At 45.9% G+C, this 16,096-nt stretch overlaps 1 protein-coding gene across 2 annotated transcripts in view; it reads right to left on the bottom strand.

Annotated features, from left to right (window-relative positions):
• Positions 1 to 960: 960 nt before the first annotated feature.
• The window catches only part of CHFR (checkpoint with forkhead and ring finger domains), a 44,870-nt gene continuing 29,734 nt past the window's right edge, over positions 961 to 16,096 (bottom strand). For both annotated transcript variants that reach the window (XM_029056539.2, XM_029056548.2), the window contains exons 11-18: positions 15,760 to 15,902; positions 12,504 to 12,623; positions 11,864 to 11,947; positions 10,972 to 11,042; positions 10,030 to 10,117; positions 8,055 to 8,162; positions 7,511 to 7,583; positions 961 to 3,696 (exon numbers count right to left, since the gene is read on the bottom strand). In XM_029056539.2, the coding sequence (XP_028912372.1) occupies positions 3,654 to 3,696; positions 7,511 to 7,583; positions 8,055 to 8,162; positions 10,030 to 10,117; positions 10,972 to 11,042; positions 11,864 to 11,947; positions 12,504 to 12,623; positions 15,760 to 15,902 (730 nt within the window). In that variant the 3' untranslated portion in view covers positions 961 to 3,653. The remainder of the gene's footprint in view (positions 3,697 to 7,510; positions 7,584 to 8,054; positions 8,163 to 10,029; positions 10,118 to 10,971; positions 11,043 to 11,863; positions 11,948 to 12,503; positions 12,624 to 15,759; positions 15,903 to 16,096) is intronic.

The following is a 16,096-nucleotide window of genomic DNA, read 5'->3' as shown; positions in this document are numbered from 1 at the left end:
ACAAATACCAACATTATTAATATTATTATTGTTTTGACCTACTTGATCAATTCCACCCTGAGAAGATTTGGTGAAAGTGCTCCTGTAGAGCAAGAAGAAACCCTAGAGATAGTATTGCTGGAGCTTTTGTGAGCACAAGCTGGTGGAAGCAGCTAAACAGAATTTAGCTCAGTTGTTAGTCCTCCACACTCTTCATCTCCCACTGTGGGGTTGGAGGTGTCTAGAAAATCCAGCTCTGAAATGGATAGATCTTTCTCATTCTGTTCTCCCAACTCTCGAACAACGGCATAACAGCACACTGGGTGGAACCATACTCTCCCGGTGAGATGGGTCAATGAAAATGATTGCCCAAAGAACACATTAGCTTTTTTGAAATTTTGTAGTAACGTGAAAGTGATCCCGGAAGAGAGATGGATGAGAGGTGGAAATTATTTACCAAAAAAGGAGAACTGGAAATTACTTTGTTCTCTACTGTCAAGGCTCTCAGCTTGAGCGTATAATCAATAAAACACTTCAACGGGGTGAATTTTACATGTGAAGAGGAAAAGAACAAGCCCAACCAGGAAAATGGGTCAGGTCTCCAGCTTGACAAGTATTGTTTTAAATGGCATTTGGTAGGACACCGAGCAAATTGGGGTTTTGGCAGATGGAAGAAAAGTCTGAATTTAGCTGGTAGAGCTGTAGGGAGAAGATTCTTCCTGCACATCTATCTTCCCACGGAGAGAGTTTTGAAATCTCCAGCACTCCATTTAGGGCTTTGCCTACAGGTGACTTTGATCCCTCCGCTATTTGATCAACGCATTACAATATTACATGTGCCACCTGATAGCTGAGGGGAAAACCAAGGAAAAATCTGCAGCCACGGGGCTCCACTTCTGCCATCGGATGGCTTTGGCTCACTACCGCTGTGGGAGGAGACAAATGTACACAACAAAGGGACAAAGACAACAACAACACGGCTCAAGGAGGATTGTAATTTTTTTTTTTTGTCCAGGAAAAAAAAAAATCACAAAAGTTGGAAGAACTACACACCACCATTTGTATAAAAGGAACATCATCTCATCGATCAAAATCCATCTCATCAATCGACCTACTTGACGCAGGCTGGATTCATGATTTACTTCCAAAATTCTATTCTAAAGACTAGGGGGTGCGTTTTACAGAGATTAAAAAATACGCTGCACCTTAGCCGTAGTTCAAGTTACACCAAGCAGGGTCCATTCAATTATCACATTAACTAAAGATCACCAGGCAACCAGACATTTAAAAAGGACTAATGTACAGAGTATGTAATACCCACAAAAGATGCCCTTAAGCAACCTAAGAGCAAATCCAACAGGAGTTTGTTTCCCCTTATCATAGCATTTCCAGGTCGAGTGTAACCTGAAGAAAGCTTGATACATTGCACTACTTCAACTCTATGCATAGAAAAGCAGATTTGTTCCCGAAGTGGAAAAAAAAAAGAGTGGTGGGGAGAAGGGATGAGACCAAAGAATTTCTATTATTCAGGTAGTTTAAAAAGGCCGACACACAAATATGGCCCTATTTAATCCGACTGGTTGCACAGGCATCAGCGAAGTTGGGTAAAGTGAGACGGTGCCTTTCGTTTATCGTCGATGAAGAAAGATCAGCCTGCTGGTGACTTGAATGTCCAGCACTGCAGTGAATGTGTCCCTGCAGGAAACGTGGGTACTGAAAAAAGGAGGAGGAGGAGGAGGAAGAGAGAGAGGGAGCAAGAACATTGCTGCATTTTGCCTAGAAAGGGCCTTTCTCCACCAAAGCAGAATGTTTACCTACTCTCTCCTAGCCTGCACCAAAAGCAAGACACAACAGCTGGAAATGGTATTCCTGAGAAGATACAATAAACTGGCTTGCAAATTTCCAAACATAAGTGATTACAGATGCAACAGAAGTTAGTTCATTAGAGCAAAAAAAAAAAAGGTAAAAACAAACATCTTTTAAATAAAATAACGTTTCAAGTATTATTCCAGATGAAGTTTCAAATCCTACTGCGGGAGAAACTGCCGAGGAGAGCAGGGCAGGAAGGAACACGCCAGATCGACTGCTCTCGGCACGGTGGGACCTGTGAACCCATCCACTTACAGGCCAGCACTTCTCTGGGTTTCTTTCCATCGGTCAAGGGAAACACTGGATGACCGGCTCCGACAAACAGACGGTGATAAGAGGCAGACCGGGGAGCCCGGGGTTCGAGTGTCAAACGCGCCGTGCGTCTTTACCCAAGAGGATGAATCTGCCTCCCCAAATAAGGCTTGGTGCAAGTGACACGATGGATAAAGAGGTAAGGTGTTTGGATACCATCCATTGGGTCCGGCCAGATGTCAGGTACACAAACGAGTGTGCGTTGGGCTAAGGCAGATGTAGCATCCCTGTCGCCAGCGGAAAGGGAAACATTTTTGAGCCGAGATGCCTTCAATCTGGGATGTCCGTGTCTAAGTCACCCGTGCAGTGTGAGGGGGGAAAAAAGCACAGCTCTGATGCCGAGAGCCTCCATGCTTTCAAGACTTCTGCCACCTTCCGCTGTCCGGGTCCGTATTGCTCGTTAGTTTGTATTGTATTTGTTCTTCATGATAAAGCTGCTGTTCACTGCAAAAGTAATCACCTTTCTAATATGGTGATCTGACACAGAAATGTGCACATGCTAGGGGCCAGAGGCATGAGGAAGACTAACTTCACTAACATACAAAGCTACTAAGGAAGCACCACCCCCTTTCCAAAAGAATTGCACCATCTTATTACCATCTGCTCTCTGTCAATGATATTGTTTTGGTCTTGCGATATGAAGTTTCTATACAGTTAATAAAAAATTTAAAAAAGAAAGAAAAATGAAGTTTATGCTTTCATACACACGATCCTATTCTTTCAACTGGCTTGAAAATTATTTGTGCTACTATCTGAAATATTTCATTCTAATGGCAAGTGAGAGAGGCCCCCCCAAAACTACTCAACTAAAAGAGAACACATATAAAATCGTGGTTTTCCTACTGCAAAGCCCTCTGCATGCCCTACAAGCTGTAAACGTTGGCTCCTCTTTTGATGACAAAGAAACAAAGTGTATTTTGATGAACAGAGTCTTTTTGTTTTGTTTTGCCCTAGGAAATTTTTCTTAAAAACAGACTCCTGATCTGACTACAGTTTTGGTGAAGGTAGAAAAAGGGAAACAGACGGCGAGCGGCCGCAGGACTGAAGCCTGGACATACAGGAACGGCTCTGTCCTTTGCTAGGAATGGCTCTTAGAGACACCTGCCTGAATGTGTAGCACTATCGCTTTGGAGCAGAGTCTGTCTTTGATCTTCCTACCAGTTCACTCAGTCCAAGCACATTGCCATTCATCAGCGTGTCTGCCGCCGCTCTGACTGCTGACGGAAGAGAGGCGGGCAGCTCGGTGACGGCCATGGGATGCGATGCTTTCAGGTGACTTCTTGAAGGAAAAAAAAAAAAGGTCTTACTCAAAAGTGTAAAGCTCTACCAAGTAAAAGGTCCCATCAGAGTACCTGATGTGAAGATAACCAACTCCCCGTGCTAAGGGAACTGTGAAAATGCCCTGAAAACATCTGAGTTCGGTATTTGAGGCCTTCTTTATTATCGTCCTTTACCGACATCAAATAGCCAAGACCGTTGCAGTGCTTCGAAATTTAGTTCTTGAAACGTGTCTGTTCACAAATGTGATTGAATTTCCTGCAAAGAGAAAGATGTCCGCATTACACAAGAGAGGGACCCCACGTTCAAACGGACCGGATTTCAAAAGTCTACCAGACCGCCACCGCAGCTGACCCGCAGGGATTCACAAAGCACTTCCGAGTTGGGCAGAACCCAGTCTGGAGTCACCCTCTGCCCGACCCAGCCACGGCAGGAGCACACACCAACTGGATTCAATTGCCCATCTCCATTCCTTCGCTGTGCCTTGGATGCCCGCTGACGTCAGGAGCAGTGTGTCGCTGGAACCACTGGCTCCTCCCCTCGACTGGGACAATCGAGGTGCTTAGGATGGTAGCGGTGCCAGGCCGAAAGTGCTCTCTAAGCACCAGGTGCCGGTACTTTCGTCAGATGAGGAAACCGGAGGTCCAGAGAGGATGGATGCTTTCTCCAAATGCAAGAATCTGGTCCTAGCCCAGGCTTCTCCATTACTGGAGAAGCAGCATGGCCTAGTGGATACAGCATGGTCCTGGAAGTCAGAGAGACCTGGGCTCTAATCCTGGCTCCACTTGTCTGCTCTGTGACCTCGGGTAAGTCACTTCGCTTCTCTGCCTCAGTTACCTCATCTGTAAAATGGGGATTGAAACGGTGAGGACAGTGATTGTGTCCACCCTGATTTGCTTGTATCCCACCCAGGGCTTAGAACAGTGCCTGGTTTGTATTAAGAGCTTAACAAATACCTATAATAATAATAATAATTATTATTATACCACCTAGCTTCTCCTCTCCTTGTGCCCCTAAAAAGAACCTGGCTGCCTGAGGAGTTTCCCAGATGGTCACAGCAGGGGAAGGGGGAGCCAACCAGGCCTCTCCACAGCCACTTACTATCATTCCTCAGGTTCAATTCTGTGGTCAGTAAGCCAGAAAGGGCAAACCATATGACGGGGTTTCTTCCTGTCAAAACAAACTGATAAGTAGCATGGCCTAGTGGAAAGAGCGCAAGTCTGGGAGTCAGAAGGACCTGGGTTCTAATTCTGGCTCTGATACTTGTCTGCTGTGTGACCTTGGGCGAGTCACTTCACTTCTCAGAACCTCAGTTACCTCATCTGTAAAATGAGGATGAAGACTGTGAGCCCCATATGGGTGGGGGACTGTATCAATCTGATTAGCCTGTATCTTTCCCAGTGCTTAGTACAGTGCCTATGTATAGAGTACACAGTAAATGCTTAACAAATCCATAAAAGACCTGCATCTAATGATATGAATCTCTCAGATCTTCCTCCCCAAAATGCAGACTTTACCCTGGGCAGTGAAACATCACAAACGTCACCGAAAGAATAAAAACAGCAGGTCTGGGTTTCCAAGATCTCCAGAAGGGGGGAGTCCTCCAAGAGATCTGATGCTATGCATCAGGCCTTATGGCAATCTTATGATATCCTGCACAGAGTGACTTCTGTCTAAACTCAAAGCTGAAGCATTTCCTGTGCACCGAGTTGGCTTGGATGGTCATGTGCTTTGGACATGTGCTCCTTCCCAGCTGCACAAAGGTTGTAACAATTTTGGGAACATTAATATAGCCAATGGGCTTTGGATAATAGAACTGATAGCTGTGTGAATGCTGAGTCAAGGACACTGAGTACACCATCTGGTGACCTGGGGTTTATACCAGAGCCCTAGAAGCAAGTGAGTGTTAGCATGGTTGTTTTTTTAACCCATTCCCAGGGTGCCACCAACTGAGCGCTTAGTAGAGAAGCAGCGTGGCTCAACGAAAAGAGCATGGGCTTGGAAGTCAGAGGTCATGGGTTCTAATCCCGGCTCCACCACTTTTCAACTGTGTGACTTTGGGCAAGTCACTTCACTTCTCTGTGCCTCAGTTACCTAATCTGTAAAATGGGGATGAAGACTGGAAGCCCCATGTGGGACAACCTGATCACCTTGTATCCCCCCAGCGCTTAGAACAGTGATTTGCACATAGTAAGCGAGTAACAAATACCATCATTATTATTCTTACAGTGCTCTGCAGACAGTAAGCACTCAATAAATACGAATGAATGAATGAATGAATGAATGAATGAATGAATGAATGAATGAGAGAGAGAGAGAGAGAATGCTTCTCACTAAGACCCCAAAACCACCTTCACCCAGTATCTCCTGCTGAATCAACAATACTCCCTTTGACCCTAAATGCATCTTGGCATATTTTGGTCAAGCCCTTCTGGAAGTTTCATGGCTTGGCTTTTTCTGGCACGGGCCCCTTGAGAAATGAACAAACAGATACCTTAAATCCTGATATTAAGCTCTAAGAGACACTGTTCACCCCTTCAAGGTATCCAAAGAAACATGGCGTATACGTTTTTAAGGAAAGCAAGAGAACTCTGATGTCAAAAAACATTTGGAAACCACTGGCTGTGGACAGTAGAGCTAACTGACAGTTCTACATAACAAATGGAGGCCAGTTTGAAAAGACTCACAAGAAGTTTTTCAGGAGATTTTATTCTTACCCCAGAGTTAGTTCCCCAAAGCAAGACAGGGGAGAGCAACAGGGCGTTTCTATCTAAGCTGCCTACACAACCAATAAATGGTTGTTTCTCACACTGGAAAATCTGATCCTAAGGCAACTATTCTAGCCACTTTGGAAGATGGGTGGGAGAGCGGACCAAGATCCAGGTAATGGGAAGTTGTACGTCCTTTCTTTGCTTTTACTTGTGTAAATATGCTAATCAATTTCAGCTATTTACTAGTGACACCCCACAGTTGGCCCTGCTCCCCAGAATACTGAGGGAACATATCTACCAGCTCTGTTATACTGTACTCTCCCAAGGACTTAGCAGTGCTCTGCAGAAAGAAAGTGCTCAATACATACCACTGAGTCACTGATTGACTGTTTGATTGAGCACCAGCAGGAACCTGGGGGAAGAGTTGCTTCTCTTAGAGAAGCAGCGTGGCTCAGTGGAAAGAGCCTGGGCTTGGGAGTCAGAGGTCATGGGTTTGAATCCCGGCTCTGCCACTTGTCAGCTGGGTGACTGTGGGCAAGTCACTTCACTTCTCTGGGCCTCAGTTCCCTCATCTGTAAAATGGGAATTAAGACTGTGAGCCTCACGTGGGACAACCTGACTACCCTGCATCTACCCCAGCACTTAGAACAGTGCTCTGCACATAGTAAGCGCTTAACAAATGCCAACATTATTATTATTATTCTCCTCTCCCTTATAGGTCAGCAGCCCTATTTTAGCAGTCACTGCTTCTCCCCCTCCTAAGGAGAAGACAGTTGCTCTAGTGGAAAAAACCCGGGTCTGGGAGTCAAAGGACCTGGACTCTAATCCCAGCTCTGTCATGTGACCTTGACCATGTCACTTCATTTCTCTGTACCTCAGTTCCCTCATCTGCAAAATGGAGATTCACTATAATGTTGGTATTTGTTAAGCGCTTACTATGTGCCGAGCACTGTTCTAAGCGCTGGGGTAGACATAGGGGAATCAGGTTGTCCCACGTGGGGCTCACAGTCTTAATCCCCATTTTACAGATGAGGGAACTGAGGCACGGAGAAGTTAAGTGACTTGCCCACAGTCACACAGCCGACAAGTGGCAGAGCTGGGATTCGAACTCATGAGCCCTGACTCCAAAGCCCATGCTCTTTCCACTGAGCCACGCTGCTTCTTCACGCTGCTTCACGCTGCTTCACTATCTGTTCGCCCTCCTACTTAGGCCATGAGCTCCATGTGGAACCTGATTATCTTGTGTCTATCCCACCAATCACAATAAGTGCTTAACAAATACCACAGTTATTATTATTATCCTTCCTTCCCTCCTCTCTCCCTGCCCCAGTGAAATTCAAAACAGGAACCCTGCCACTCACATAGCATGGTGTGCTTTCACCTGAGTCCGGCAGTTTCGTCCCCAATAGCAGTCGGGTCGGGATGTCACAGTCACTGTGAAAAAATACATATACTGAAACCATTGCAGGGATTCAAGAGATAAAATACACCTGAAGGGCATTCGTTCTAAGAACTCTTGCTGGTTGGCTTCCAAAAGCACTTTTCAGAAAGAAGAGAGAAAAAATCTTAGATCAAAAGCCCCCATTGCCAGAAACAAAATTATTTCAGTTTCCTGTAATGGGCCTTCTATACCTCTTATTGAAAAGCACACCCTTCTGATTAACGGCAGCATGGAGACTCAGCTTCCTAAGCAAACTCAGGAAGGAGTTGCCTCTTGTTCAAAGGAGCAGAGATCATTCCAAAACAACACTGGTGTCGAGAGTCAGAGGGTATGTGTTAAAACTAGCTCGCCTCAGATTTTGGCAGAATCCACAAAGAGGCTTCTTTCAAAGACTAAATGCTTTAGGAAACTGACAGCCTTGGGTTCCCAATCAATTGTTATTGTCTCTTTGAAATTTTCCTCACCTGGTAATTCAGAGGCAGGGATGTTCTGCCTGTACTGATAAGTAAGTTCACGAAAGCTGCGGAGACCACAACAGTAACATAACACGGTGTTCCCAGTAATTCTGTAATCTGAAGAGGAAACAATTTAGCACACTCCTCGCACGGTCCGATGTCGGAGAAACACCATTACAATTCTGTTTATAGACTAAGATCAAATATAATGACATCTATGGTTTCTAATCACTTTTGATATCACTGAAGATTGAAGGGTCAACTGCTGAAATTTCAGGTTAATCGGCACTGCCACCTGGCCAAGTGGCTTTGGGACACCCTACAACTGTCTTAGAGATTTGGATGTATCTTGAGTGGGGCTTAGGGGAGCCCACTTTTTGCCACCTAAAGGGTTGGAGAAGCTGTTTCAGTCTGGGCAACAGAGGCCAACTTACAAAGAGAAAGCAGACATTCTGCTCCCCAGACCATCTCTTGAAAGCTTCTCTGCTCACATGTCCCCATTTGTCAAAAACCTCCTGTAGTTGCCCACTCCTCTGCTCCCCTGATCATTGGCTTTAAGACACTCAATCAGCTCCACTTTGCTTTCCTGGAACTCCCTTTCCCCAAATATCCACTAGACCACACCTCTCTGCATCTTTAAAGTCCTTCAGAAATCACATCTCCTCCGGGAGGCCTACCTTTCACCTCGTGATTTCCTGCTATAACTCTGTCTGCACACTTTGTTCCCCTAATGCCAACTTATTTGATCCCGTCTATCTTGGGGCAGACCCCTTGCCCACGTGCTCCCTCTGGCCTAGAACTCACTCTCCTTTCACACACGACAACACACTCCCCACTTTCAAAGCCTTATTCAAATCACATTTTCTCCAAGAGGCCTTCCCCAGGTAAAACATCTTTTCCCCTACTCTTTCTATCTCCTGCATCACCTTTGCACTTAGATCTGAATGCTTTAACCACTTGATAGTCATCTCACCTCAGCCCCACAGCACCTATACGTACATTCATAATTTATTTATTTGAATTTCTGTCTCCCTGCTGGACTGTAGCCTCGCTGTGGGCAGGAAATGTTTCTGCCAACTCTGTTACACTGTGTTCTCCCGCATACTTAGTACAGTGCTCTTCATACAGTAAGCACTGTAAGTAAGTACGATTGATTGGTTGAGTCCCCAACAGCTAGTGCTCATGGGGACAGATCAATCAATCAATTGTATTCACTGGCAGAGAACAAGGTAATAGAGTTGGAAGACATGTTCAAATATGTGGTGCTACTCCACCCTCACTATCTACACTGAATGTGTCCCCCCGCACGCTCCGCTCCTCTGCCGCCCACCTCCTCGCCGTCCCTCGGTCTCGCCTATCCCGCCGTCGACCCCTGGGTCACGTCCTCCCGCGGTCCTGGAACGCCCTCCCTCCTCACCTCCGCCAAACTGATTCTCTTTCCCTCTTCAAAACCTTACTTAAAAATCACCTCCTCCTAAAGGCGTTCCCAGACTGAGCTCCTCTTCCCCCTCTACTCCCTCTGCCATCCCCCCTTTACCTCTCCGCAGCTAAAGCCTCATTTTCCCCTTTTCCCTCTGCTCCTCCACCTCTCCCTTCCCATCCCCACAGCACTGTACTCGTCCGCTCAACTGTATATATTTTCGTTACCCTATTTATTTTGTTAATGAATTGTACATCGCCTTGATTCTATTTATTTGCCATTGTTTTTACGAGATGTTCTTCCCCTTGACGCTGTTTAGTGCCATTGTTCTTGTCTGTCCGTCTCCCCCGATTAGACTGTAAGCCCGTCAAACGGCAGGGACTGTCTCTATCTGTTGCCGACTTGTCCATCCCAAGCGCTTAGTACAGTGCTCTGCACATAGTAAGCGCTCAATAAATACTATTGAATGAATGTGTCCACAGAGACCCCAATGTCACCAAAAGGGGACTTCAAGGAAAGCTTGCTCTCTGACCTTATGAGGGGGGGAAAAAATCACAGACCTACCTGATAGCATAAATACTCCCCTTTGAAGAGCTAGGAGACTTTCATTTAACATGTTCTTCCATGTTAAACCCCTGGATGCCAGGTAATTCTAAGAGACAGAAATTAGCATAGAAAATCATGTCACGGAGTCAGAAATTAGACTAAGAGGCTCCAAAAGCCTATTTAAAAATGTATTTAATCCTAAATTTGCAGATAATGGGATGACAAAAAAAAAACAAAACCAAAAAAAAACGGAACTTCAATTTCCCTTTTGAAACAAGGCCAGGGTGTTGCCACTAAGTGTTCTCTGAGCTTCCACAGACACATTTGATTTAGTTGGAGATGGAAAATATTTAAGTGGCCAAATAAACCCTTTATTACCTACTGAATCACTTTCCAAAGTAACATATGTTTCCTTGGGAAAAAAAACAAAACACAGAGACTACTGAAAGGTGATTCCAAGCTTTTTGCCTTTTGAAGTTCTCAACAGTATAAACTTGCTCCAGGGAGACTCTTACAGACCCCATGTGTGCCAAATATTAATAATAATAATAATCTGTGCATATAGATTCATTGAAATAGTAAAATCAAGAAAACAGTACCATTTAAACCACTACAAAGACTTCTGACTAAATGATATCCAGGCTTTCAATCCCAGGCCTTTTCCAATCAGGGTCTTGGGCAGATGCAGCGGCCAGTGGGACTTGAACTGAATGGCCTCCTTGGAACACTGAAACCACTCCAGACCTATACTGCCAGAATGTTGGGCTCAGTGGTCCAGCAGTGGCTTTCTGACAAGTTCGGCAAATGGAATTAACTACTTGGCAGTGGTTTAACCATATTCCGGAGGAGAAATGTCAGATGATTTTTCTCTGCTCATCATTATGAAATACCAGGCTTTGTGTTTTTTTTTTCCTAACAGCATTTGGTTTTGTAAGGCTAAGTTTCAAAAAAGCAAAGTACCTTTAGAATATCTGACTCATGGTTGTTGTTGTTTAGGACACCATCTAAACATTTCTCACCAAGATTTATCTCTGTTGAGAAGAAGAGTGGAATGTTAATTTCTTTAACTTGAAATCTTCTTTACAAATGTACTATTATCAACCAAGACACAAACAACCACAAACAATAAACACAACAGCCCCACAAAGGACTGTCTTTGTGGCCAGAACTGGGGGTCCTGTTTTGGCCACTTCAGGCTCACAATCACAGTGAGCCTTACCATCAGTGGTGTCTTACAGAGAACGAAAGGTAACTATCATAGATCTGTAATATTAAATAACCAAACTCCTGGTTCTTATGGGCACCTATAGTAAAGGCGGTTTCGGTCAACCACAAGACAGTGTTGATGAAACGTGTGAAAAATCAGAACTGTCTAAAATTCTGTAAAAATGTGTAAAATGTGTAAAAATCCTCAATGACTGTGGATTTTATCAGGGCTAAAGAAGAAATTATTAAAACAAAATGAAGCAGGCAACCAGAGAAAACTCTTAACGGGGGGGGATGTGTGGAGAAGAAAAAGAAACAGTTTCCCAGATCCTTCTGTTCATGACTGTGGTATTTTAAGATCTGAAGACTATGGCTCATTGATATTCAGTTACTAGAGTGATGTGTTCTTGTTTACTCCTCTTGCATATAACCCGGGAATATGCTTGATTTCACAGTGATAGACGTGTTCCAGCCCCTTTAATGACAAACCTGTTCACTTTCCCAAATGGGGCTCCAGAGGTCACTGACTATGCAACAAACAAATTCCCCCTGCCCCCGAGTCATCTGTCTCACCCAAGCACCATGTGGACCCGCCCTCCATTTCAAAGACTAAAAGCCAAGGAAGAGCGGGACAGAACGGCCCTACCGCAGAAGGGCGCCAGGCAGCCAAAACAGCCCATCCGAGTACAGCCCCAGTAGAGGTGGCAGAAGAGCTGTAAGCAAACGGTGCCTGCGAAAACAAAAGAAAAACCCCGTCGGTTTGGTGTGGGGGGCGGGGGGGAGGGCTCCGTGACGACACCCGCATTCTGCTTTCCCCATCAGCCCGCCCAGCGCTGGGGACCGGGAACCCGGAGCTTCTCGAGAGGTTAACGCAAATTGCATCGCTGCGATGCATTTAATGAAAAAATGGAGCCTGGGTGGAATCTGGCAATAGGATCTGTCTCTGTTAATGCACCATGAGATGTTACTATGACAACAGAGATCTAAGCCTCTCCAGCTATCATCTATGAAATGCTAATATATTTGAAAGCAATTTGCATTAAACTGTACTCAAGGGTAAAGCTGGGAGGGGGAGAGGAGGACAGAATTGGCACCTGACCAAAGCTTCCTACCTTCCGACAGCAGCATTGTGGCACAGGGAGATTTTTGAGGTTGGGGAGCTTAAGCACTGGTTTTGCCAGAACGGTCTCTGGCCCCTATTTCCCAGTGGCCGGGCCAGATGCCCGGCAGCGCCCAGACTAGCACACACGTCCAGTTCCATAGCAGAGCCTGAGGGGATCACTTACACTGCTGAGGGGCGACATGTGGATTCTGCTCCCTCTCGGCTCTTCGGTCAGGCATCGGCTGGAAACAGCAAGTGCATATTGCATGGCTTCCTTGGGAAGGACACACATATTCCTGGACCACTGGAATGAAGATGCCAAGGGTTCAGGGTTAGGGAGATGATGGTGCAAGGTGGACCCACAGGAACAGCACACTTTCAAAATCATCCTCAAATTCAATTCAATTGGATTTACTGAGCGCTTACTCTGTGCAGAGCACTGTTCTAAGCACTTGGAAAGTACAATTTGGCAACAGATAGAGACAATCCCTACCTATATGCACCAATAGAGCAAAAGGCTTTGTCAGAAGAAAACAAAGGAAAGGCGAGGACAGGCAGGGGGAGAGTCCCTAGACCACTTTATAACATTCCACTATTAAACAACTAAATGTATTTTAAACAAAGAGACCACTGGAGCAGCTACCTCATGTGGATAGGGGAAGAGTGCCTAGGCAGAATTCTGCTAAACAATTAGATGTTTTCTACAGTTCACTCCACAAAGAGAAAGAATCATATATACAGTACCAATCAATCGATGGTATTCATTGAATGTTTACTGTGTGCAGTACAGAGAGTTAGTGGACATGATTCCTGCCCACAAGAAGCTAAAAGACTAGAGGGAGAGATGGATATTGAAATTAATAGAAAGAGGGGAAATGGCAGGGAATGAGGGTATGTACATGAGTGCCAATGGTGGGGTGAATGTCAAGTGCTTAAAAGATAAAGATCCAACTGCATGGGTGAGGCAGGTAGGGAAAATGAGGGCTTGCTTGGGGAGGCCTCTTGGAGGAAGTGGTATTTTAAAATAAGGCTTTAAAGGGGGGAACAGCGATGGTCTGTCTGCTATGAAGAGGGAGAGAGTTCCATGCCAGAGGAAGGACATGGACAAGGGGTGGGAGGCGGGAGAGAGGTACACTGAGGAAGTTGGGCTAAGCTGTAGTACATCAGTGAGGGGGAGAGCTGTTTGACTGCCTTGAAGCTTATGATAAGGAGTTTCTATTTGATGTGGAAATGGATGGGCAATTATCCAGGGCTTGGAACAGTGCTTAACACATAGTAAGCGCTTAACAACTACCATTAAAAAAATTGGAGATATTTGAGCAATGGGGAGACGTGGGCTGGACTTTTTTTAGGAAAATGATCCAGGCAGCAAAGTGGGGAGAGAAAGGAGGCAGGGAAGTAAGCGAGGAGGCTGATGCAGTAGTCAAGGCAGGATATGAGTGTTTGGATCAGTATAGTAGTAGTATGGATGGAATGGATAGATTGGATTCTACAAAGGTTGCAAAGATAGAAGGTGGGAGCGAAGATGAAGTATTTTGGTTTGGACATGTTAAGTTTCATTCATTCATTCATTCAATAGTATTTATTGAGCGCTTACTATGTGCAGAGCACTGTACTAAGTGCTTGGAATGTACAATTTGGCAACAGATAGAGACAATCCCTGCCCATTGATGGGCTTACAGTCTAATCGGGGGAGACAGACAGACAAAAACAATAGCAATAAATAGAATCAAGGGAATGTACATCTCATTAACAAAATAAATAGGGTAATAAAAATATATACAAATGAGCAGACAAGCACAGTGCGGAGGGGAAGGGAGAGGGGGAGGAGTGGAGGAGTGGGGGGGGACTTAGCTGAGGGGAGGTGAAGGGGGGGCAGAGAGGCAGCAGAGGGAGCAGAGGGAAAAGGGGAAGCTCAGTCTGGGAAGGCCTCTTGGAGGAGGTGAGCTCTCAGTAGGGCTTGGAAGAGGGGAAGAGAGTTAGTTTGGCGGAGGTGAGGAGGGAGGGCATTCGAGGACAGCGGGAGGACATGGGCCGGGGGGTTGACGGCGAGATAGGCGAGAATGGGGGATGATGAGGAGGTGGGCGGCAGAGGAGTGGAGCCTACGGGGTGGGCAGTAGAAAGAGAAGGGAGGAGAGGTAGAAGGGGGCAAGGTGATGGAGAGATAGGAGGGGGCAAGTTTGAGGTTTCAGCAGGGCATCCAAGTAGAGATGTCCTGAAGGCAAGAGGAAGTGGGTGCAGATGGAGAAAAGAAGGGGACCCAGAACTGAACACTGAGGGACCCCACACATTTGTAGGGTGGAGCCTGTTAAAGAGACAGAGAATAAATGGCCAGAGATGGAAGAACCAGGAGAGGAGAGTGTCAGTGAAGCCAAGGTTAGATAATGTTTCCAAGATAAGAGGGCGGTCCACAGTGTTGAAGACAGCTGAGAGGTCTAGCAAGATTAGGATGGAGTAGAGGCCACAAGATTAGGGAAAGAAGGAGGTCACCATTCCCATTTTACGGCTGAAGAAACTGAGGCACCGAGAAGTTAAGTGACTTGCTCAAGGTCCCATAGTGGGCAGGTGGCAGAGCAGGGATCAGAACCAGGTCCTCAAACTTTCTGGCCCAAGCTCTTTCCACTAGGCCACACTGCTTTCTGAATGGAGTGTTCGTTCATTCATTCAATCATATTTTATTGAGCGCTTACTGGGGATAAACCACTGTACAAGTGCTTGGGAGAATTCAGCAACAAACAGACCCAGTCCCTGCCCATAATGAACTCACAGTCTAACGGGGAGACAGATATTAATACACATAAATAAATAAATTACAGATATATGCCAATCTGCTGTGGGGATTGGAGGGAGGATGAATGAAGGGAGCAAATCAGGGCAATGCAGAAGGGAGTGGGAGAAGAGGATCTGGGCAGCAGAGCAGAGTATGGCCTGGAGTTGGGAGAGAGGAGGCAGGGAGGTCAGCAAAGAGGCTGACACAATAATCAAGGCAGGGTAGAATAACACCTTGCCTTAATGAATGGAGAGAAAGGGACGGATTTTAGCGATGTAAAGATAGAACTGATGGGATTTAGTGATGGCTTGAATGATAGAGAGGAGTCAAGGATAATGCCAAGGTTATGGTCTTGTGAGACAGGAAGGATGGTGGTGCCGTTGACAGTAATGGCAAAGTGAGCGGGAGGACAGGGTTTGGGTGGGAAGATAGGAAGTTCAGTTTTAGCCATATTCAGTTTGAGGTGACAGGACATCCGAGTAGAGATGTTTCAAAGACAGGAGGAAATGTAAGGCTGCAGAGAGGGAGATCAGGGCTGGGACAGCAGCAAAAGAATGACCACATGACACTCAGCCGCCTTTCTCTACCGTAACAAGGATGAGGGATGTAAACCGCTCATCCGGTTAGTGCCCTGATCTACTGGTGCCTTGGGAACCTGCTGTCACTCACCTGCAGGAAAGCTGGCAGACGTAGATGGGGCATCCCCAAGGGCTTGTAGTGCTCCCGCCTCACTCTCTGGGGCCGGGCAGGGAAGAGGTGGCAAGGCATGTCTCCGATATCCAGGACACTGTCGGCAAACTATATATGGCTGGCTGAAAGAAAAGTATCATCCAAACGAGAATCACTTCGATTCCATTCGTTGTGTGTGGATCTGACCTGAGGCTCGTGAATCCAAGAGGGGCGAGAATGCGTGATCCTCCTGCCCGCTTTGGTTTTGTGTATTATCCAACTTCTCGGTATCCAAGTCCCAGGCTGTTAGGGTCTATTGGGGATGGGGAAGCAGGCA

The sequence above is a fragment of the Ornithorhynchus anatinus genome, chromosome 2 (assembly GCF_004115215.2).
Source record: "Ornithorhynchus anatinus isolate Pmale09 chromosome 2, mOrnAna1.pri.v4, whole genome shotgun sequence".
Taxonomy (NCBI): domain Eukaryota; kingdom Metazoa; phylum Chordata; class Mammalia; order Monotremata; family Ornithorhynchidae; genus Ornithorhynchus; species Ornithorhynchus anatinus.
Note: the sequence above shows the minus strand (reverse complement) of the source record. Positions and strands in the feature narration are given on the sequence as shown.